The sequence below is a fragment of the Xiphophorus maculatus genome, chromosome 1 (genome assembly GCF_002775205.1).
Source record: "Xiphophorus maculatus strain JP 163 A chromosome 1, X_maculatus-5.0-male, whole genome shotgun sequence".
Lineage (NCBI taxonomy): Eukaryota > Metazoa > Chordata > Actinopteri > Cyprinodontiformes > Poeciliidae > Xiphophorus > Xiphophorus maculatus.
In genome coordinates this window covers 30107033-30131908 of record NC_036443.1, presented here as the reverse complement: position 1 = coordinate 30131908, position 24876 = coordinate 30107033, and the positions used below count along the sequence as shown (strand labels likewise).

The following is a 24876-nucleotide window of genomic DNA, read 5'->3' as shown; positions in this document are numbered from 1 at the left end:
CTCTGACAGATCATCAGTGGAGCAGGTGTTTAAATCAGCTAATCTACCACCGCAGTGTTAGATTAGCTAATGGCAACGGCAGCTAATTTACCACAGCGATCACTTAATAATAATCTCCAAATAAACATCAAGCCTAAAAACATAGCACTGTAACGGACTGAATGTTCTGTTCTTTGTGTGGGAAATGTTTGAGTGTTTTTTGGTGTTGAATCCTGAAACGTATAGTGGCGTTGTTGTCAGTTGCTATGGCAACAGGTCTGCGTGTATCGACACAAAGTGAGAAAAATGAAGAAAGTGAGTGGCTTTCAGTTATTTTTCTGCGTTTTTCCCCTTTGCTGTGACACACTAAGTTAAAACCGACATCTCCAGGTTTCATTTTGTTAACAGATAATTTTATATTAGCAGCGCGGCTATAATGGAGGCAGGTAAAAGAATCGTGTTTTTGCCCTCCAGCGTTGAACTCAGGCGCTAAATGTTCGGATGTAAACAGTAACATGCAGGGGTCATTGTGTTTTTATGCTTTTCTTGATTTGAACCCCACCAGAGGAAAAGTGACTTTAATAATTGAGCTGCTGGCTTCACATGCTCTGAGGTTGAGATGCTTCTGTATCTTCAGGACTTCCTTAATTATTAACACCCTCCTCCACTGAGCCGGACCTGTTGTCTGGACTGGCTGTGTGTGTGTTGGTGTGTGTCCATGTGAGTTCGGTCTTTAGGAGCAATTAGCCGCCTCCCTTGCAATGGAGTGGTCCGTTCTCCTGCCTGACTGTAACGATGTCTGGAGCAGCCGGAGCTTCAGACCTCTGCACCTTTTACAACATCCTGCTAAACGCAACCAGCTCTGAAATCAGCTTGAGCTCAGCCCTTTAAACGCTCTCCAGTGCAGTGGCAGAATAAAATGAGGCGCAGGGCAGAGTTTTTCTCCTGTTGTTCTGCGATATGAAGCTTTTTGTGGAAAATGACCTAATGGAGTTTGCAGCAGTTGCAATTTTCTCAACCCATTATTATCACTCTTGCTCTCTCGGCCTGAGAGCAATGAGTTCAGGTCACTTATCAGTGGATTCTGGGAAACGTAGAAGCTGCTATTTATAGTTCACGATAGATGGTGATGGAAGTTAAATATTGCTGCTGAACATAAGTCTGTGTCGTCCTTTGGAGTCAAATTGCTGGGGGTCTTTGAAATCTTTACATGTGATTTTAGGTTTCTGGTCACTTTGGCGTCTGCTGGAGATGCAACACTTTCAGTGTCTATCAACTCAATCTGATTACGATTTTCAGGCCCACAATTTGATTCAGAAACCAGCTTTTTATTCAAATGGCTAAAATATTCTGTTTAAATGATATGACTGACAGGAGGAGAAGAAAATAGAAACAAATAGAAGATTTATGTGGAAAAAAAAGAACAAATTTTGATCTAGGTTTTCTCTGAACTCATTTATTGAAGCGTTGCATGTTGTTTACATTCGGAAATTTTGCACATGTGCACAAGAAACCCCAGTTCTTTTTCTTGCCATGTGTTTGCTGCAGTAGAAGAATTTCATTAAAATGAAACCCGGAGCTGAAGGTATTATTAATAGGCCTGTCACAATAACAAATTTTGCTGAGCAATTAATTGTCTCAAAAATGATTGCAATAAATAATAATATTGTTTGAAGACCTTTTTACACTGATTTAATGGAAATGACGTAATAATGCATGCAATTTCCTGAAAAAGATAGATACACTTTATTTTCAAAAGAACACTTAACACTGGAGCTGATAAACAAAATAAACAAAACAACCAAAAACAAAAATAAAATGGATTCTCACTCTCATTAACAAAAATGTACTTGAATAAAACCTAAACAGCATAAAGCCAAAGTGGAAATAAATACTTTATTCAACCAAGACCTAATTATTAATTTAGAGCAGTGTGCCACAGTAAAGGGAAAATAATGCATAAAAAACATTAAAAAACAACTCAAAAACACTCAAATTCTTCTTATTTCTCATACTCTGTGTCTGCTACACTACATGTAAACCCCTTGCCATAGCAACGGACTGACAACCCCACTTTATGTATCAATATTCAACACTAAAAAACACTCAAACATTTCCCACACAAAGAACAGAACATTCAGTCCGTTACAGTTTTATGTTTTTAAGCTCGATGTTTATTTGGAGATTATTAATAACTGATCAGTGTGGTAGATTAGCTACTGCTGCTATTAGCTAGGAAAACACTGCAGTGGTAGATTAGCTACTGCTGCTATTAGCTAAGATAACACTGCAGTGGTGGATTAGCCACTGCTGCTATTAGCTAAGATAGAACTGCAGTGGTAGATTAGCTACTGCTGCTATTAGCTAAGATAGAACTGCAGTGGTAGATTAGCTACTGCTGCTATTAGCTAAGATAACACTGCAGTGGTAGATTAGCTACTGCTGCTATTAGCTAAGATAGCACTGCAGTGGTAGATTAGCTACTGCTGCTATTAGCTAAGATAACACTGCAGTGGTAGATTAGCTACTGCTGCTATTAGCTAAGATAGCACTGCAGTGGTAGATTAGCTACTGCTGCTATTAGCTAAGATAGCACTGCAGTGGTAGATTAGCTACCACTGCTATTAGCTAAGATAGCACTGCAGTGGTAGATTAGCTACCACTGCTATTAGCTAAGATAGCACTGCAGTGGTAGATTAGCTACCACTGCTATTAGCTAAGATAGCACTGCAGTGGTGGATTAGCCACTGCTGCTATTAGCTAAGATAGCACTGCAGTGGTAGATTAGCTACCACTGCTATTAGCTAAGATAGCACTGCAGTGGTAGATTAGCTACCACTGCTATTAGCTAAAATAGCACTGCAGTGGTAGATTAGCTACTGCTGCTATTAGCTAAGATAGCACTGCAGTGGTAGATTAGCTACCGCTGCTATTAGCTAAGATAACACTGCAGTGGTAGATTAGCTACCACTGCTATTAGCTAAGATAGCACTGCAGTGGTAGATTAGCTACCACTGCTATTAGCTAAAATAGCACTGCAGTGGTAGATTAGCTACTGCTGCTATTAGCTAAGATAGCACTGCAGTGGTAGATTAGCTACTGCTGCTATTAGCTAAGATAACACTGCAGTGGTAGATTAGCTACTGCTGCTATTAGCTAAGATAACACTGCAGTGGTAGATTAGCTACTGCTGCTATTAGCTAAGATAACACTGCAGTGGTAGATTAGCTCATTTAAATACCTGCTCTGCTGATGATCTGTCAGAGTTGGTGTTTAGGTCGCCTTTTTTATATTGAACCAAAACACAGAATTCTACAGCACATCTACATGTTATGGTTGTCATAGTCAAGCTAGCATAACTGCCCTACTTCCCTCCCCTTCTCTTTTGAGTTTAATTGAAGCTTTTTCTTATCTAGTTGTCTTAGTGTTAACAATTAGTAGCAAAACACTGCGTCCCTTTTTCTATTATTCTATCATACGTACATTTACGATTTATTGTGTTAAGTTGACAACTTGACAGCTAAAACCGATGCTAGTCATTGTTGTTAAGTAGTTTTTTTCGTGATCTTGCGTTGCGCTGCGTCGTCTCTATAGTTTTATATGTAGATTAACGTATTTTAATGGGCATGCTTGTCATTATTTTGTTTATTTTATATTTAGTCATATTTAAATTACTTACAATATCACACTTGTATATATATATATATATTTTATAAATTTATATTTTCATGGTTATATTTGTTTTTACTAATATTTAATACTTCGGATAAAGTATCTTGTAAACATGTAAACAATTTCCCCTTGAGGTTCAATAAATAAATGTCGCCACTCCAGAGTGAAAGGAGCTCTGATGAAGAAAATGCTAAAACTGCACAAAAACCAAAGATTTCAGCTGGTTGTAAATTCTCGACCCACGCCTCTTTGTTTCTGTTCAACAAGCCCAGTTAGGTGTGTTTTCATTGAGACTTTGGGAGTGTGTGTACATTTCCACGGAGAGGTTTTAAGACCTTGACAGGACTGTGTGTTTTATTGCTTTATGGTTTTGGATGATTGAAGGTGTGTAAAGGTTGGTTCCATAAAAAGGGCTTCAGCCTGAAATTTGTACCCACGGTTGTTGACTTCCAACTCCACTGGGACACAATGTCCCACACCAGCAGCAGGTCCGTTAAAAATCACCAAAGTTCCTCAAAATGGGTCACAAAACAGTCTGTCAAAAAAACACTAACGTTGTTTTTTTACTTTTAGTTTGGTTTTTAAAAATCTCTGATAATGTTTCATTTTTGCAAAGAGTTTAATTTGAAAACATATTTGTGTTTTTTGTTTTTTTGCTGGACCAGAATGTCTGACTTTGACCCACTTTTGACTTCTAACTTCCTAAATTTTACCTCAGCAGTGGTGGACACACTTCCACTACACTAAAAAAAATTACTCTCAACTTGACTCAGTAGTGTCGACTTTAACTGTCAAGTTCAAAACTCTTAATAAAAATTATTGCTACAACTTCAAATAAGTTGACTTTACCAAGTATGTTTAACTACACAGAAGAATGGAGCTCCATCTTTTAAAAAAACGTTAATTTGCCAAATGTAATCAAATTAATTTTGTCAAACTTACTTTATTTGTCTTTGTAACTTAATTTGGTTTCTTTTGACCAGTTAATGCAATAAATGTAAGTTTTTAGTGTAGCTAGAGAAATTAAAAGAAAGCTGCCTCAAGTGGGCTTATCTTAAAATTTTACATTTTTATAAGTTATTTCTAAGTTATGTCAACATTGTAATGTTAATTTTTTAACTATGTTTTTTTTTTACTTTAAATTGTTCATTGTTTTGTTATTAATTATTTTAGTGAGTCTAAATGAGTTAAAGTTTTATGAATATTTTAATGGAGTAAATCTTTCAGTATTTTTGCTAGTTTCAAAAACCTTTAACGCTCTTAGCTTTTTAAATTCAGTTTTTTGCGATAAATCCTAAAGTGCTAATTTACTTGTCAGTTTTGTAGACTTTCAGTTGAATAAAGTTCAACATCTGTGTTGAAGTTTGTGTTTATAATTCTTCAAATAGTAAAAGGTTTATATTCATGCTCTTATTTTGAAGTTGGTGAAGAATGTTTCCTCTTATCACGTTCTCTCTTTTGTTTCCCAAAGATTTTGCAAACAAAAGCAAAATAAAAGACAGACAGAAGAAGACAAAATATAAACATAAATGCAATATGTAAGGGCATTATAGAGCATATAAGTTACACTGTAAAAAGCAGATTGGTGCTTGAGGGTTGTAAACTTTCAATGGTAGATTTAATGTTTAGCTGAGCTAAGTGCGCTAAATGTTTTCAAAGTTAGCTTCACTATTAGCATATTAGCAGTTACTTCACTGCTTAAATCTTCTTCACAAGAACTGAAACTCTTTATTTAAAGCTGCAGAATGTAATTTTTAAAAAGAACATATTTTTTTATAACTCTCACCATGTTGTGACAGTTTTAGACAGATAATCTGTGAATCAATCGATCTCCTCCACCTCCACCCTGAGCTGCTAGTCCTGTCTGAAGAACCAAAAACAACCAATCAGAACCAGGAAGAGGGGCTTAGTGCTGTCAATCAACCTCATGTAATTGTTGCTAAATGTGCTAATGGTGGAGAAACATCGATGCTAACTAGCCTGATCTTTCACAACAGGCTATGCTAGGGCCAGGGTAGCAGAAAACAAGGGTGATTGACAGCGCTAAGACCCGCCTCCTGGCTCTGATTGGTTGTTTCAAGGTAGCACTGGGAGCAATGAAGAGGAGTTAAATTTTTTCACAGATTATCAGTGATGACTTAGTGACAATTTCAACAAATATGTAAAAATCTATTTTTTATCAACATTATAAACTGCAGCCTTCAGGTAATTTATGATCCAGGAAATGTTTTTTCTTTTTCCAATGTTTTGTGTGAAACTTTGAAGCTTCTCTATGTCCAGTTATGCAGGTTCAGCTCTGAAATTTTAGCCATGGATATAAAACATGTCTGAAAGAAAATGAGTTGAGAACTGAGTGAAAACAAACGTATCAGAATGAGAACAACTGTAATGAAAAAGGGTAAAAACATTAAGAACAGAGATTTCCCCTGAAGGAGATGGAGATCAGACAGATGTTCATCCCAAACAACCCAGATGTTTTATCTCCAATAGTCCTCCATGTTTGTCTCCCTCCACTGCACTCACTTCCTGTCTCCTCCATGTCCTCGGGTGTTTCTCTGCCCTTTCCTTTCCCAGCAGTTGAAGACACAGCGTTTTGATCTCCTAGTATTTAAATCTCGTTTTATTGGATGGAAACCTGGAGATACCTGGAACTGTTTGGAGATAAATTCAGATGACAATAAAGAGACACAGCAGACACACCCAGAGGACAGCCGTTTGGTTTTACAACAGTCCGTGGCCTTGTCTCTGTGGACAGATAGGAGGGACGTACCTTCACCCCATAACCTTGAATGAATGAGTGTCTTTCTACACCAACTATCAACAGATCCTGCTGTTGAGCTTTTTTACATTCTGAATGGTTTCTGTTATCAAAGTTTGTCTGAAGAGTACGTTCTATTGGACAGAAAAACAATCTGACTAGCATAGCGTCATCACTAGCTGCGTGATGACGAAATTACGAAAATAATTTCCCTTAATGTAGAGACGGCAGTTTTGAAAAAAATTGTTTTTTGATAAAAAGTTTTGCCGCTTTGATGTTACTACTGGTGGAAACCATGAAGAAGATGACAGGAAGTGGTTGGAGGATCATGACTTATTACGTGAACAAACTTATTAATGTGTGATTTTAATTTTCATTCCTTATTTAATGGAAACACTGCAATTACAAAATTGTGTTTTTTCAACATTATATTATTTTAGTTTTGTGCACATTTGTAACACAGCTAGAAATGTAAACACTTTTATGAGATATGTTGATAATTCAGTCATGGTGCTAGCACTCATCATCTACCAGCCAATCAGAGGAGACGTCAGCGTCTTATTCAGGCGCCGGAGAAACAAGCCCCGCCTAGGTTATGTATGCAGCATTTTACAGAAATTGTTGTCGGCCATTTTAAGAAATGTGGATTCAATGATACACAACTTTTTATGAACTGAGAGAACTCTGGTGGAGCCAGCTGCACATTGTTAGACAAAAACCAAAAATAAACCACGATGAAGACCACTTCCTGTCGTTGTCGTTTTTGGTGTTTCCGTCAGTAGTAATCCGCTTGTTGATAACGTGATTCGTGTATCAATATGGCTGAAACACCTCCCCCCCCTTCCCAGCCATAAAGGTTTACAGAAAAACAGGACTTTTTTAAAATTGCCGTGTTTCGATTAAGCAAATATTTTCGTATTTTTAATTTGCGCAAATTTTTGGTCAATGGAAACACAGCTGGTGATAACATCCAGGAAAGTAAGGAAGCTACAGACAGAAGCACAGAGCCAGGAGTACTTTCTATGCAAAACAAAATAAAGAGAGAATATAAAGTTAATGATCCTATAGCTGCAATTCATCTACACATGATAACAGAGTGAGGAAACGAATAAGGCTCCTCTTATGGATGGTTGATACATAATTATGTTATCAGCTAATCTACAAACACTTTATAAAGCATTAATAACTGTTTATTAAGTAAACGTTAGATAAAATGCTGATTTGATGAACAGATTTGGCTCACTATTAGGCAAGAATCCAGTAGATTTAGTCGCCTTCTCACAGTTATTAATGATTTATAAACTGTTTAGAGATTAATTAATAACATATCTATTAACTATTTATTATAAGGGGAGTAAAAAACTCTGTCACCCTGCAGCAAACTAACAGTAAAGTATTAAAAGTGGGCATGGGTCGAATCTGGGAGGTTTTTCTGTATTTTCCTCATTTTTAATGTGAAAAATCTTTAGTAGACATATAGTTTCTACCGACTGTTGGGATTTCCAACGGGGTTTGACAAATTATTGTTTTAAGACTGAAGGTAGAAGAGTTTATTGCTCGTGTGTGGGCGGATGTAAATGAAGCTGCGATCATTTCTGCTAAACTCAACACATCTCCTGCTAAAAAACAAACAAAAGCAAAAAAAGAGGCTGTTTTTATCTGTATTTGCTGTTTTTGTTCTTATTGTTCAGAACGTTTCAGTTCAAAGGCGGAAAATGTGTTTTTTACATGAACCACATGAGCAGCTGATATTAATCCAACACCACGAGAGTCAAATGTCTTGTGGCCATTAGTATTTTCTTAAGAGCCTGAAACATATGATGTATAATGTCCCTCTTTGTTCTGCAGAATATTCTCAATTCCCTTCATATGGTTGTCAAGGAAACCTTTCCTCCCTCCTTCACTCCTCTAGATGAAAATGACGTGTAATTATTCATATTCAGGTAAAGTGTATAGTTTCCTGCAGGTTGATACTCTGATCAATGTCCTTTAGTTTGAAATTAATGTAAAACCGTCTCGGATACCGCTGAGATGACATCAGATCTCTGGACTGATTCTTCAATCTGAACTGTTCGTTCGCCAGCAGAATGACTGAAAAAGCTGAACTGGTTCCAGTCTCAAATAAAGAACGGGGATTTCTTTGTTTCAACTTCTCATTGGAATGAACAGAAGTCGCATCCGGGGTACCGCAAGGCTCAGTCCTTGGACCCCAAAGTATATTACATTTATAATTCCAGTAGATACATTTCTGAGTTTCAAGTGTTGAACATTTTCAACCTGTTGAACTTAGAAAAATTCCAAAAATTGAAAGTTTTCTATATTTTTTATAGAAAATATCTGAGATTAATCAAAATTTCAAAAAAAATTTTGGTGGAAATTTACTCTTTTTTGTTTTTCTATTTTTTACTTACAATGATTTTAGTTTTGTTTTTGTTTTTTTCCGTCTGGGACTACTTTTGACAATCTTGGCCATTGTGACAAAAAGTTTCAGAAATGGCTATTTATTGTCGTTCAAAACTTAAGAGATTTTTATGATGGTGTGTTACGACCATTGTAGATAAAATAACAAGTAAATAGAGGAATAGTACATTTCCACCAAAAAAATCAGAAATTGAGATTTGTCAATTAGAAAGATTGTCAAACATTTTCGATTTTTGGAATTTTAAGCCAAAAATGGCCAACTTTCAAAACTCAGAAATTTCAACGTTTTTTTGTAGAAAGTCTTTGAATTTTTTTGGTGGAAATCTCCTTTTTTCATATATATATTTATATATATGTATATACAATGGTCCTAATGCGCCGTCATAGAAAAGCATCTAGTTTTCTAGTTTGAACTTGATTGAAAAATTTATTATCAGCAGTAAGAACAGGATTTCAATCTTTCAAAACGTTTTCTATATTTCGCCAATTTTAATAAATGAAATAACAGTTGATTTGGGTGCATCAATTCAGTAAAAGTCTCTGAATAAACATAATTTTACCTTTTGCCTGCATCTGCTGGTCAAATCTGGACCAATCTCCAGCTGTAGTTGTGGGCCACACAAAATCAGTCCAGGGGCCACTAATGGCCCCCGCACCGCACTTTGGTCACCCCTGTTCAAGTTTTTTTTCCCTATTTTCTTTTTTTGTCCTTGACTTCTACCGACTCAACAATTTTGGCCCAAGTGACAAAAAGTTTGTACACCCCTGTTGTTGTAAATCTAGTTAGCTTAGCATGTTAGCTAGCTGCTGGTTCTGGACTCAGATTCAGATGATGCAGAGATGCCGGCGCATCATAAGTCAGAGCTGACATTGAGAGGGAGAGTGTGTGTGTGCTCCAGCAGAGTTGGGTTTTATGCAAATGCGTGTGTGTGTGTGTAGGAGTGGTGCATGGAGCGAGGTCGAGGGAGAGAGCCGCTCCATAGTCTGGGTCTTTGTGCTTCTCAAGCAGTCTGTGTGAGTGGGAGGCTGGCAGGGAGGGGCTGCCGGCATTATCTTTCACCTCTCAAGGCCGCAGACGGAGCCGCGAGAGATAAAGCACACACACACGCACACACACACACACGCACAGACGGTGCAGCAAGGGGCTGAGATGGACGGGAAGGAGCAAAGTGAGAGGTGGGGGAGAAAGGTGTGAGGAAGAGGAGCTGAGATGAATGGATGCTGGAAGAGGAAAACCAGCAGAAACAGAAACTTATTCTCCATGTTTCAGCTTCAGGTTCTGCTCCTTACAGCTGCGTTTCCATTCATTTCTGTCTATATTCTTCTAATGTGGAAAAATACACAATTTTGCGATGATGGTGTTTAAATTAAATAAGGAATTAAATAAAAATCACATGTGAATAAGCTAGTTTAATAATTAAAAATCATGGCAGCGACGGATGTCTACGAGATATGTTCAAACCTCAGCCGTGGCGTTAGCGATCATCAACGTTATAGTAGTACTTTTAATTTTTTCATACATTGGCTGGTTTATCGGTGCAGAATTTTAAAAAAGTCAAAGTGTTGTGTTTATGTAAACACCGATTCATTAATGGATACTCAGCAGAAAAAAATAATTTACTGTTGAACAACCAACTGACTCGAGTTTTTCCTCCCAACGTTTGGCGTCTCATTCAGTTGGGAATGAGACGCCAAACATTGTAAATCTAACAGCGAGAGATATGGAAAGCCATCCAGCTCAAATATATGTGAATTTTAACATGTAGAGAACAATTTGCTTGCTCGCTTTTAAATTAAATAAGAAACTAAATATCTTCATCTCTGAGTAAATGGAAAGTATCACAGTCTTCATGAGGAATATTTGCCGTTGACACACATCCTGCCTGAGGAAAATTCACTTGTTTTATCCGCAGGCGTTAAACCTGAAATTATTTATGTTCCTCAGTTACTGAAATATTTACACCGTTTCAAAGCACCATGATGTTTGTTTCATTTTAATGGGAGTTTTCAGACTGTTAACCTCTGTTGTGTTTTGTTTAATCATCATAGTTTATTTAGGACGATGTGGTTTTGTCAGTTTTATGAATCAAACTGAATATCTGGTAGCGTCAGCTGGGATTGTTTCTGGAGTTTAATTCAGGAAATCTGAAGAGTTAAAGAGAGAATCCAGCTGCAGGTTGGAGGGAAAATCTCAGATCTGAGACATGAAAACAGCTGAAAGAGGGCAATCTGAGGGGAAGAGTAGAGAAAGCTGCAGGTCAGCAGGAAACGCACCAGGAATACCCTCAAAGTGAGTTAGCATAGCGCTAGTTTCACTAAAAAATATTCTGTATTCAAATCTGAACCTTCTGGGAAAAATCTCTAAAACAAATTATGAATCTTAACTTCAAACTCGATTCAATTAAAAAACGTACTGTATTTTAGGAAATATTTGAGCTTTGGGGATTCCAATAAAACACCTCATTGCCATGGTTACGCATCATGGTGTGCATCACAAGCAGTGGAGGACACACTCATGCTAATCTGTTGATAGTGTAGCTGATTTATTGTTTAGTGGTTTAGAGCTAAATTTGTTTAGCTTACTTAGCTTCCCCTAAATTGATTTTTTTCTGATAAATTTCAAACGCTAACATGGCTGTTTTGTAAACTTTCAGTTGGCAAAAGTTAAACATCTGTGTTGAAGTTTTTGTTATTGTCTGTTAAGGATCCCTTAAGTAGTTATATGTTTATATCCAGGATCTTATTTTGAAGTCTGTTTTCACAGCAGTTCTGTTTCCTGTCTACATTTTCCCAATAATTTCATTTCAAACAAGAAACATACAGGAACAAATAAAACATGGACAGTAGAGAACATAAACATAAATATGTTATCTAAAGATATTATAGAACATGAAAATTATAAAATAAAATTTAATTAGTGCTTGAAGGCTGTAGTCCTTAAAGGGCAGATATAATTTAAAATGAAATAACTAGTAGCGCTTTAGCTTTATCTTCCGCTAAATTCTATACTGGCTTAGTGCTTTAACATTAATTGAACTAATGTTTATGTATATTTCTTTAGAGTTAGCATGGCTAACTCTTTAGCTAGCAGTGCCCACCATTGGTCATTAGTATTACTAATTAAGCTGCATATTGTTTTGTGTTTTTAAACCCGAAGGAAGGGGTAGTTTTTGTGTTTCACTACTCTTACATCAGCATCTCCTCTCCAAGTCAGTGAGATGTGCAGAACAGATGGCACTTTATCTGAATATCCCTGTGAAAACCACACACACCCTCCGTCCCCTGCAGTGTGTGCAAAGTAGGTCACAAGGCCAATGCTGACCATTACTGCCTCTGGACTGCGATGAGCAGCTTAGCTCACTGCAGCGACTCGCAGACAAACCAACAGGAAGTCAAGGAGATCATGAGGGAATCAGTACGCAGATCGGCATGATATCAGCGCTGACACGCCTTCACTGCATTCACACAGGAAAATACCAGAGGCTAACCTGCTCTGTCCAAAAGGCACAGGGAGAAAATATCAGAGAGTCTGAGGGAAAATACTCCTGAATAAAATGAAGGAAAGTGGATAAGTGGCTGGAGAAACGAAGCAGAGCCAGAAGGCAGAGGGGGAACAAGAGGAGCATAAAAAATTGGACGACTGCAGGAAGAAGGAGTGTCTTTATGCTCTTGTGAGACATCATGTGATTCCTCCCACCCTAAATATGTCCAAAAAGCCCCTAAAAATTACCCTCATTCTGCATGAGCTGGCTTCTCTGACTGCTGCTCAGTTAAGCGTTCATTCAGAGTTGATCTAATTCATTTAATATATTAAATAATGCAATTTTTTGTTGCAGAGCCATAATAAAAGCAGAAAGATGCGTTCAGTTTGGGTCGGTGATGTGATCCTCGTGCATTAACACTCGTCTTCCTGCAGAAACTCTGATGGCTCTGACATAATGTTATCTGATGAGTACAGTGCACAACAATGAGTCAAGGCTTTTAGCAGGGAAAGCTACACCCACTGAGCCCTGCCCCCTCTGCATCACTGCATGCACCGCTCCAACCTTCCCCCTCCTCATCCTCACTCGCGTTTTGGTTTCTTTTGTCCCGCTTTTTCCTCTGGCTCTCATCTCTGGTTCCTCCTTCAGTAAACGCTGGGTTCCTCTCCGCTCTTCCTCTAAAACTGTAAATCTGAAACGGATTCTCTCACTAGTTGGTAACATTTACTAGGAGTGGGAATATTTTATCATTAGCAAGATGATAAAATATAATTTTGCTAATGATATTTAGCAATTAATCAAATTAACTAATAACGTTCTATTCGTGTTGTAGTTTAGCCTCCGTCCAGTAGAGGGCGCCAATGGTCATTCTTAAGCAGAACCAGTTGCTAAGTAAATTAAAGATGGCCGTCTGAATCCCAGAACAAGAAAGAGAAACGTGTGGGTGAAAAATTCACTTTATGCTGTTTTCTGTTTGGTACGATGCAATATTTGGGTCGTTGTAGGTAGAAAGAAAAATGAAAAGGAGGAGTAAATTTCCGACAAAATAACTCTAGAAAAGTCTTGGAAATTTCTGAGTCAAAACTCTAAAAATCAAACATTTGGTAGAAAAAACTCAAAAATTTCAGAATTAATCCCCAAAATTTTCTAGAAGACAAACAAAAAAAAAATCAAGAAAATTTCTGAGTTTCAAACATTGAAAATTCACAACTTTTGTAAGTTTGAAAAGTAAAAAAATTGGTACAAAACGATCTAAGAAATGTTTACATTAATCTAGATTAGACTAGATGTATTTCTAGAGTAATCTCCAAAATTTTCTAGAAAAAAACAAGGAAATTTCTACGTTTCAAAACTTGGAAAAATTTTGACTTTTTGAAATTTGATAAGTTGAAAATTTGCAAGAAAAAAATACCTGAGAAATGTTTAGATTAATTCCCGAATTTTTCTAGAAAAAAAGGGGAATTTATAAAATATTTTTATCCATTTGACAGTCTTTGTAGTTATTTAATAAAGAATCATAAAAAATGTGCGTAATTCCTCATCCCTCGGATAAACTTTCCGTTTCACCTGCAGATACAAACTGTTCAATGAGTTTCTGTTTAATCGCATCATGTCTTGGATTTCACTTTTCATATGAAAACTACTTGCTACTTTCTAAATCTGCATATTTAAACCTAATTTTGATATTTCTATGTATTACATATTAATTTAACACTGATGTACTTAGTTGTCGCATTAGCGTTCACTTTTTAAGCAACAATCAGCGGATTTTTGTTTTTTATTGCAGAAATACAAAAATTGGGAGGACATATTAAATAGCTACGGTTCATTTTTGCATTTTGAATATTAGTTTTCTGTGAAACCTGCAGACAAGCAGATGTTCCACTGAAGAGTAATGCAGTGGAGCCAATGACCTTATTAGATTTTGTGTTTGTGTTACTTGTTGCTTTTAGCATTTTACCAGTGGTGGTCATTGTAGCTAAAGAGCTAGTTGCGCTAACCCTGAAGCGCTAATCATAAACATTAGACACGCTAATGATAAAACACTACACCATCACAGTATTAAGCAGAAGCTAACACTAGAGCGCTAAAGTCAACTGTGTTGATACCTACAATGCATCAATGACGTAACATAGTATTATCGCCCTCAACAGGACACACTGCATCATGGATGGTGACTTAAAAATAAGAGTAATAATATAAACATCTAACTACTTGAACAACTTAAAAGTCAACAATCAAATCTACATCACAGAGGTCAAACTTTATTAACTGAAAGTTTACAAAATAGCCAGGAAAATTAGCGCTTCAGGATTTAACAGGGTAAACGAAGCTAAGTGTGCTAAACATTTTCAAAGTTCACAAAATTCTAAAGCGCTAATTAGCACTCTTAGCGAATTAGGATTAGTGTTTCTTCTGGAGTCTTTTTTTTTTTTGTTTTGCAATTTTTGCAGATTATGCACTTTGTTATGGTTCAGTTTAATCTGATAAAATTGCTCTTTGTAAACTTAATTTCTCACTAAATTTAGGAAAATAGCAGAGTATCATCTGCATACATTGACAGCAGTTCTGTGCTCTCAGTTAGGTTGCATTTCTAAAAATGTAAACTTGATGCCAGTTATTAAAAAAATACTCATGTCTTTATATATTGAAATTAAATAAAAGTGAAGAGATTTGCCTTTCTGCATACAGTGACAGTTGTCTTTTCTGTGCTCTGTTGGGTTGCATAGTAAATATGTAACATTTTACACACCGTTTCCGAAAATGATCCAGCATAAAATACAAATAACTGGAGAGAAAATGTTGAACACTTTGATTTTTGTTTTTTTGTAGGTTGTTTTGAAAGAAATTTGAAATGTTTAGATGTCTACCTCCTTCATCTTGCGGATTTTACTTTTGTTTCTCCATCGGAGCGTCGAGCAGCAGCTTGGTTGTCAGTCCACCTGCCGAGGCGCTCCTGAACATGATGGACAGCAGGAAATCAGGAAAAGATGTGGGTGAAAGGGCAGAGTGGGATGGAGTGTGAGGGAGAAACATTAACGCTAAGAGCCAGAGAGTGTGGCGTGAGACGAAACTGTAAATGACAGATGAGTGTGTGTGTGTGTGTGTGTGTGTGTGTGCGTGTGTGTGTGTGTGCGTGTGTGGGTGCACGTTGTTGTCCCGTTGGCACCATGACGCTAGCGTTGTGCTCGTCCCTTCCTATTAGCTCGTTGACTGACTGCATTGCTCTGTTATTTCTGTATTAAAGCATGACTCAACCAACAGTGAAAAATAAATAAATTAAACTCCTAAGAACCGATGCAGGATTTCCCATCTTTCCGAAGCCTGGGCTGCCCTTACCCCTAACACTCACTGGGTTTTAGTTATTAGCCAAGGTTGTTCTGTCATTTGTCATCCAAAACTTTGGGTAATCCAACAATCATGATGAATTTATATCCTGGAAAATATTAAATGATTAACTATTTTGAAGCAGTCCAGCTTCTTGGACTCCAAATATTGGGAATATTAATGTAACCATTTATATATATTACTGGAACGGACGTCACATGACTACCGTGTGCGCGCCGCTACGCATTGAGTCTGGAAAATGACACAATAACGGACAGAATCTGAAAAAGAGATGCAATGATTTGTTGCGGTCCACACTACGACAACTAGATAGTGAAATGCAAGCTGTCACATTTCAAAGGTTATTGTTTTTGTTTTTAAATTGGCAAAGAAGTGGAAAGTAGCTCAGTTATGCTAGCTTGACTTTGACAACCTTCAAATTTAGATGTTCTGTGGAATTCGGTGTGTTTCGGTTCACTTAAAAAAAGGATAGTCAATATATCAGAGTAGGGGATTAAATTATTTAATCAACCTTCACTGTGTTCAGGCGATCGCCTATTAATAATCAATAAATAAACAACAAGCCTGAAAACATAAAAACTGTAAAGGACCGAATGTTCTGTTCTTTGTGTGGGAAACATTTGCGAGTGTTTTGATGTTGATGTTCCTGAAAATTAATGTAATCTCTGTTCTGTTGGCTAGTGGAGGTGTTGTCAGTCAGTTGCCATGGCAACGGATATGAGCATCACGTAAAGCTGACACAAATAGCACTAAAAAAGCAGAATATGAGTAGTTTTGAGTTTCTTTTCACCTGTTTTTTCATGTTATTTTGACTCTGGTTGTAGTGCAACGCAGCCACTGTAATTTCTGAAAGTTCAATAAACGGGAAAAACAGGACAAGTTGCTTCATTCGTTCATAAAACGTCACGATATTCATAACAGTATTCAAACTGGATTAAATAAAGTATATTGCAAAGTATGGCTGCTACAGCTGCAGTTGATTAAATTAATCAACCAGTATAAAAGAGAAAATAACATAACTGTGTAAAAAAACTCATAATTACTTCAAAAATTTGATACATTTCATTACATTTTTCACCAATGGCAATTGCAGTCCTGTTACACATGAGATATCTGTTGAAGAAAACAAAAGTGATTGACTTATGATCCACTGTTTACTATATTATTATAGCAATATAGTAGTATAGTACTATATTATATCATTTTGGTATGTTACGTATATACACATAACCTGCATCTTAACGAGCAAATCTCAATCTCGTTGTAATCTGTTGATGACAATGACAAATAAATCTTATCTTATCTTATCTTATTAGCTAGGTAGCATTAGCAGCCGCTAACACCATCGGCAGGAGTTCATATTAAATCAAAACAAATTAGAAGATACTGAAACAAACTGAAACGCTGAATGTTACTAATTGCGCAAATTACTGTTATGACAGGGTGGAGCTAGCGCTGTTAGCACCTCGTATGTACCATCTACCCAGGATGCATTGCAGCGCTAAATGGCTACATGTTTTTATTTAAATTGACAAAACCTCAAAAACCGAGAGTATTTTTACTGTGTTGTTTCATCTGAAATAAATTCTCAAATAAAGTCTGTTGTTGCTAATTGAGGATTCCTTCAGTGCTCGGACACAAACTAGGGTTTAGTTTGGCTTTGACTCGATGGGAAACATTCAGCGTGTGTGTGTGCGTGTGGGGATGTGTGTGTGTGTGTGTGTGTGTGTGTGCGCGTGTGTGTGTGTGTGTGTGTGTGAATGCGATACCTACAGGGAAGTGTTGTCTTGGGAACAAAGCTTCCTGAGATGAGGGCTAATTTGAATATGTGTGTTGGGGGTTTAGGGTGAGCAGGCAGTGGCAGTCTGTGACAGCAGCGTCTTTGTTGACTGTACCATCTTCCTATTTGACCTTCTACCCAACCCACCCCCCCTAACACTGAACAAGTCCTGTCACACACACACACCCACACACACACACACACACACACACACACACACGCTCACATAAAACCTACAGAGGCCATGTTTGTTCTCAGATTTTCTTGACCTCCCATTTTTCAGACATGTTTTATTAACTTGTAACAGAGAATTGTCCTTCAATTTTTATATAATTAACTCTCCTAATTTCCATGTTGAATCTGAATTTAGAAAAATTCACATTTTATTCAATGGAATATTGGAATTAATTCTGATATTTTTATAAAAACTGCAACAAAACAAGAACCTCTGCAGTTTTGCTAGCATCATGGTGGTTAATGAGTCACTTCAGCATCATCTTCACCAGTTTTTTAGCTCTTGTTTTGGAGTTGCTAGCAAAATCCTGTTCAGTCTCCCAACATGATGGCTGTTCAGTTCCCAGACTGTTAACTCTAGATGAATGTTGCAGCTTCAAAAAGTCTTGGCTGATTTATTTGTTTTTTTCTCCCACTAGCGCTAGGTGTAACTAGACCATCTGTGGTCCTACAAACCTCGGTCTCAGTTCGGTTAAAGTGAACTCTGGTGCGGTTTGAATATGAAAGACAAGCGGACCACAGACCGCTCCAAAAGCAGAAAGTGGACTACAGCGCAGAGAATTGTGGGTAAATACAACCAAAACCAAACGCTTTAGCGCTGGCGGGAAAAATAGTTTGTCGTCTTTCACCGACAGAAGAGAAATCCTCCAACCGCTAAAATCTGATGCCACTCCATTTTTGTTTACATTTTGTGAGGAAGGAAGTTGCGCTCAGTGTCTTCGTCTGAGGTGTTCATGTCATTTTCTTCAGTGGTTTTTGGTGCAGCGCCCCCACAGGTGAGGAGGGGAACAGGTTTCTCAAAGGGTTTGTTTGGTTTGACTCAGAAAATGAAATAAATAAATGTTGCAACTTTGATTCTCAATTAAACCGAATCTACCGAACTACCGGAGGTGAAAACGCCCTCAGGTTCAGTTGTTGCAGTGCGAGGCGATTCCTCCTCCTGTTTTCTGGATAATGAACAAATCAAACATCAGTGTGTGAATGTTGGACATCCATAGACCCGGCTGTGTCTGGTTCTGTTGGTGCCAGCTGGTCCTGCCAGACAGGGGCTCGCCGTCACCGTCGGGAGGAGGAGGGGTAACGCGCTCACTGTGTGGGGGGTGTCGGTGGGGTTGCTATGACGATGCCAGGAAAAACTCAAACCTTCGCCGGGTGTGGCAGCGAGAGTGAGGAAGAGCGTCCGCCGTGTCCCATCAACATAATCAGTGGTCAATGCAGCTACCCGCTCTCACACATGGAGGCGAAGGAGTTAGCATCTGCTACGGTTAGCTCAGGTTAGCTCCAGGGAGGGAAAACTGCCTCCAGATAGCAGAGCTCAGGTGAAATACGACGAAGGATGAGTCATTAGCGCTCCCTCACCTCCATCCATCCCTGAATCGCACATCTTCACACTCCCTGCCACTTTCTGATTCACTTTTCCCTCTTGTTTCTTCTTTTCCTCACACGTCTTCCCTGTCATTGAGTCTGTTTGGACTCTTTCTTTCCTTTCATTTCCTCCACTTCTTTCTTCTGCAGCTCTATTATCTGCTCAGATTTATCGGCCCTCCATTTTCCCCTAACTGACCACAGGGCTGGACAATAAATCAACAAAAATATTCTGCTAATCAATATCAATAGATAATATATCCATAATTTAACTGATCCAGAACCACACAGCATTCTGGAACATGTAGGCAGAAAAAAGACCGAATAGCCGCTCAACCTCTCAGCCAACTGAGCAAAGTGAGTGGAATCAACTAACTCACTCACTCTTCGGTTGCCTAGCAACAACCTGCTGGGTAACTGGCGTACCAGCAGCTTCAAGTTCCCCCATAACTGCTTAAAAATAAAAAACAACACGTGGAGTGAAAACCAGATTAAACAGGAAAAGTAACGCAGCCAGTTTGGTAATATTTCAGATATTTAAAACAGAGAAATAATCAATAATTATCGATATTGACTGATATGAAGCCGTTATATCCAGCCATTTTGTTGTTGAGCTCATATGTCTATTTATCCAATAATTTAGCAGCAAAAAGGAGTTTTGAATTGAAAATGTTGCTTTTTTATGTCTATCAAGTAAATTTTCATAAATTAGTTTGATAAAAAAAATTGTTATTCACTCCCACCTCTAAATAATCTTAATTATTTAGTAAATATTTTTAATAATCTCAAAACAAATGTTTGAAACTTGACTAAAAATTCAACCAGAAGCTACTAATTGTTTTATTTCTGCTCTGGATTCACAATAATATTATTATATTTTTATTTGCTTTTTAATATATTGAGGAGGTATTGCTCAAAAAATCTTTTACAAGGTGATGAAGATTGCTTTTATTTTTTATATTGCCAGAGTTTTTCTACCGTTGGGTTTTTCTCACCTCTCATCTGAGTGACGCAGCAACATAAAGGAAGAGAGCGCAGCGCCCGTTATTTACCACGCATCGTAAATTCTTCTTTATAAACGGTGGCAGCCGCCACACCTTCACCCAAACACAGAGGATCCTGAAGCACAGAGTGGCCAGCTTAAGGTCACGCTCGGGGTCAGTCTGAACACCCGACTCCACCTGAAGCCACCTGACTCCACCCGAATCCACGCAGGTCCAACTGACTCCACCCGAATCCACCTGACTCCTGTCAGCTGTTTTACAGTTTTCTGGAAGTTTGTTCCAAATTTGTGGTGCATAGATCCTGAAAGCTGCTTCTCCTCATTTGGTTCTGGTTCTGGTTCTGGGGATGCAGAGCAGAACCAGAACCAGAAGAAGGTTGATACAATAACAGCAGATCTTTAATGTATTGTGGTGCTAAAACGTTCAGTGATTTATAAACTAACAACAGTATTTTAAAGTCTATTCTTTGAGCTACAGGGAGCCAGTGGAGGGACTTTAAAACTGGTGTTATGTGCTCTATCTTCCATTAGTCCTTTAATCCTGGAAATGTTCTTCAGGTGATAGAAGGCCGAAGCCACCTGACTCCACCCGAATCCACCCAGGTCCAACTGACTCCACCCGAATCTGTCTAATGTCTATCATGGAAGCACGTCACCTTCATAATCCTTTGAACTCCTGATGGACTTAGAAGTAAAACATTTAATCGGTGTAAAATATTTTTAAATCTTATATTTCTCCTTCTTCTTGTGGCAGTAAAATAGAATTGTTGAATTATTTGTTTTTGTATTTGCTTACGTTTGTGTTTATTTTTACTTCAGTCTTTAGAAAATAGCTGGTTTTTGAGTGTTTCCTGCTACAGATCAGCTGTTTGCTGTTATTCTTATACCAGAGATGGAAAAGGCTCCCAGCGTGTTCAGCTGATTCACGTTTTATCTGCTGATATCTGAGAGCAAAGAGGCCAAGGTAACATGAAGAAAAGCCGACTAATAACACACCGACCTACATTGTTTATCCATAATTGCTTCACATATTTTCCTGTGGCTCGGCGGGAGGCGGGTTGTTCTGTTTTCTGAGCCACAAAGAGCCGTGGGATTGCTTTGGCGTCGGAGGTCAGAGAGGAGGACAGCGCGAACAGAGGCAGGGTCGCTGAAGGTTGATGGCTTACAGAAAGTGAAAGGAGAGGAAGCGCCACACCCTGTCCAGAAACGCACCGCCTAGACGCAGCCGCAGCACAGAATCCCTCCTGGTGCGGTCTAAGTCCTGAGGGGACGTTTGAATCAACTTAGCAGGAATTAGACCGGCCCCATTTCTTAAACGGTGCTGCTCCCTCAGAGCCAGGCTTCAGATAAATACGTAATAATCATAATTATGCTGATCCGCACCAGCTTGATGAGCGGGGTGAAGATCCTGAATCTGCCCCATAGGTTCTCTGCTCCCTTCCCCCCTTCTTCCTCTTCGTCCTCCGACCCGCCAGCCATGACCCCCCATCCTCTTCATCCTCCTCCTCCTCCCATCCTTCTGCTGACCTCTTTTCTTCTGCCTCTGTACCTTTCTTACTTCTACTTCCCTTCACTAATAAACAAAACCAATTTAGTTAACAAAGCAAAAACACAGAAGCAGTGGAGGAACAATAAGACTTTTATTCTAATTAATCCCCAACATAAGTAAGTCTCATGTGCCGTTACACTTCCCTGAACTTTGTAACTGACAGCCATCTTGGTAGGCAGTTTGTTCTCTCAGTGAAGGACTGTAGTACTGGGTGGTGTAGAGCTGGGTGGTGTAGAGCTGGGTGGTGTAGAACTGGGTGGTGTAGAACTGGGTGGTGTAGAACTGGGTGGTGTAGAGCTGGGTGGTGTAGAGCTGGGTGGTGTAGAGCTGGGTGGTGTGCTCTGTCCTCCTGGTTTTAGTCAGAATCTCAGTAGCAGCGCTCTGGATCAGACACTGTTGCAGTAATCGATGCATCTAAAGATAAATGCATGGATGAGTTTCTCTGAGACATTAGTCCTCTAATCTTGGAAATGTTCTTCAGGTGATAGAAGGCCGACTTTGTAACCGTCTTTATGTGAATCTGAAGGTTCAGATCCAGTTTTCTGGCCTGATTTCTAGTTTCCAGCTGTAATAACTGAAACTGTGCGTTGACTCTAGATCGTTCCTCTTTAGGTTTAAAGATAATAACTTCAGTTTTGTTTCTGCACCTGGAGAAAGTTGTGTCTCATCCACACACTACTGGAACTAGAACTGATGTCCAGCATGTGTGGGGTCTGCAGAGATGTTAGCTGCCCTTTTCTGATGGACATTTAGATTTTGGGAAGTTCTTGTGTAATGGGAACCGCAGCAGCTGAAAATGTAGCAGATGTTGTGATTTTTGTCGCCAATCGAACCGAGTCTGCCGGACCTTCAGGTGTGAAAACACCTTTAAGACGCCGTTGGAGAGTTTTACGTCTTTTTTTAGCTCCTCTAAGTTGAATTTCCGTCTCTGTTTCCACCTTCAGATGATTCGTCGTCAGAAAGCGGCAGCGGTAACGGCCTACCTGCCCTGACTCCACCCTCCTCTGCTGTGACGGACGGCGCCATTGTCAGGGAAACCGAGGTCGTTAACGGCGGCGGCTCGGCGCCGCTGGACTTCAGCAGGCCGACCTCTTCTTCCTCGTCGTCGGAGGACCAGCAGGCGGGGAACCTGAGCGAACGCCTGCCACTGCCTACCTCACACCTTCCTATCACCGTGTCGGCCGCCGCCGCCGCGCTGCTCGGCGCGCTGCACCCCAACGCGCCCGAGGAGCTGCGCAGGAAGTACCCGCTGGCCGCCAAGCCGCCGCATTCAGCGCTGCCACACGCACACAGCACGCACACACTGACACACGCCGCCGAGCTGCGACTGGACCCCGACGGCCGGGACTACGGCAACAAGGTGAGACCACAAACCTGATCTGCTGGGAGTTGAGTTAGCTCTGAACGAAGCACACAAAATTATTTATATGGAGCTACAAAGATAAATTCACTTACAAATCTTTTTTCAAACTTTTTTCAGTTTCTTTTTTTTTTCTTTAGAACAAACTTTTTATGGCCTCAGTTTAGCTCCATACCTCTGGCTTATCTACATGTAGTGGTATAAGTTATGCTAACTCCCGTATATCTACATCTATCATGTTGCTATCTATCGCAGCTTTCTGAGATTTTTTCCTCAGGATATTACAGTCAGAATTTAAAAATTAAAAATCAGTGGCCCTAATCCTCTTCCATACAGGAGAGACTATGATTTTTTATTTTATTTAGATTTTTTTGTTTACAATAATTTCTACTGGGAATTTTTCAGAACTAATGAAAAATCAATTCTAATTAATCTTAATAACAACAACAACAAAATGTAATTCCTGAGCAGTTTTTGCATATTCCCACTGGTGCTTTGATCATTTCTTTTGTGATGAAATTTAAATATTTGGGGTTGGAGAGCCTCCAAACCATTACCCTAATCTTTTGCCCTTTTCAAAGATTCCTAATCTAAGATAAAGATTATTTCAATTATCAATTATTCAGATGAATTTTTAAAAATTGACACATAGTGCAGATTTTTCTTTTAGCCAAATAAGCCTTTTTGATATAATATTAAAAATAAATGCAAAAACAGAGCTAACATTTTGTTATTTCCATTTTTTAGAGATGAAATGGTTGGAAAATCTCTAATATTAGTTTTTATTATATTTATTCTATATTTATTCTTACTGAAAATACAACAGATTATAGCAACTGCAGCTTTTCTAAGAAAAGACAGACATTGCAATACAAAAGCATAAAAATAAAGTAAAAGTCCGATTTTTTAAATGTTTTTATATAATTTAACTTCTTTTTTTTGCTCTATACGGCGAACAGAAGAGAATCTCTTTGAAAGAAAGTCATTTTCTCCTTTTATTCAGACTCTGGAAAACGCCGTAATCAGTGGGAGCGTGAGCTTTTCTGGTTAATTAATAAGGACACCCACGTCGCCTCGTTCTGTATTAAAACCCAGAATTATCTAAAAGAAATAAAAAGCAGGAGCTTCTCGTCTTTGTGCTGCAGCTGAAAGCCGAACAATAAACTCCGGCCTTGGAGGCGCCGTGTTTCTCCTGGACCCGGTTCGGACGCAGCGCGGCGGCTTCACGTTTCTCACATTCAGAATCGGAAACAAACGAGGCGGCCGCCATTACGGAGCAACAACACGTTTCGCTGCGTTGTGGGGGCGTTAAGTTCAGAGTGTCGCTCTGTTTTTCTCCTGGCTTTAAATTTGCTGACAGATTATGACTTTACATTCAATGTACAGTGGGGGGTTCAAAATGTGGCTCGTGGGCCATTTGTTGCACCTGGACTGATTTTTTTTTACAGCTCCAGACTGGAATTTAAAGGGAAAGTATTTTATAAAATCAACTTTTTTCAGCTTTACATCGTGTTATAAAACAAACCTTTCATTCTTTTATGCATGTTTGAGAAATCCTGTAATCTCCATGGCAACCATTCAACTGTGAAAAAGGCCTGGGTGGACCTAGCCCCGCCTTCAAGGCGCAGCTCCTCTCGCACTCAGCTCCTTCAGACTAGCCAGCAGCAATTAGCAAACACCTGGAGGAACTGCTGAGCTCATTATAGGAGCTGCTGGTAAAAACACTAAAGGGCTAATAGAGGAGCCATGTTGTGATGACTTCAGAAAGAGCAGGAGCTTCTTAAAGAGACAGACCCCTAATTTCAAGGTATTAAACTACGAAGTCAAATTTCTTCTAAGTCACTTTTTTATGTGTTTGGCTTTTTTTCCCCCAAGAACTGAAGGGAACACAGTGACTTGATTGTGCTATAAAATGGCTGCTATGG

General features: G+C 38.8%; 1 protein-coding gene across 2 annotated transcripts in view; it reads left to right on the top strand.

The window, feature by feature from the left end:
- Positions 1-24876, top strand: part of LOC102236070 (nucleolar protein 4-like) — an 84406-nt gene that overhangs the window by 46609 nt on the left and 12921 nt on the right. For both annotated transcript variants that reach the window (XM_023338332.1, XM_023338401.1), the window contains one exon: positions 22536-22951. In XM_023338332.1, the coding sequence (XP_023194100.1) occupies positions 22536-22951 (416 nt within the window). The remainder of the gene's footprint in view (positions 1-22535; positions 22952-24876) is intronic.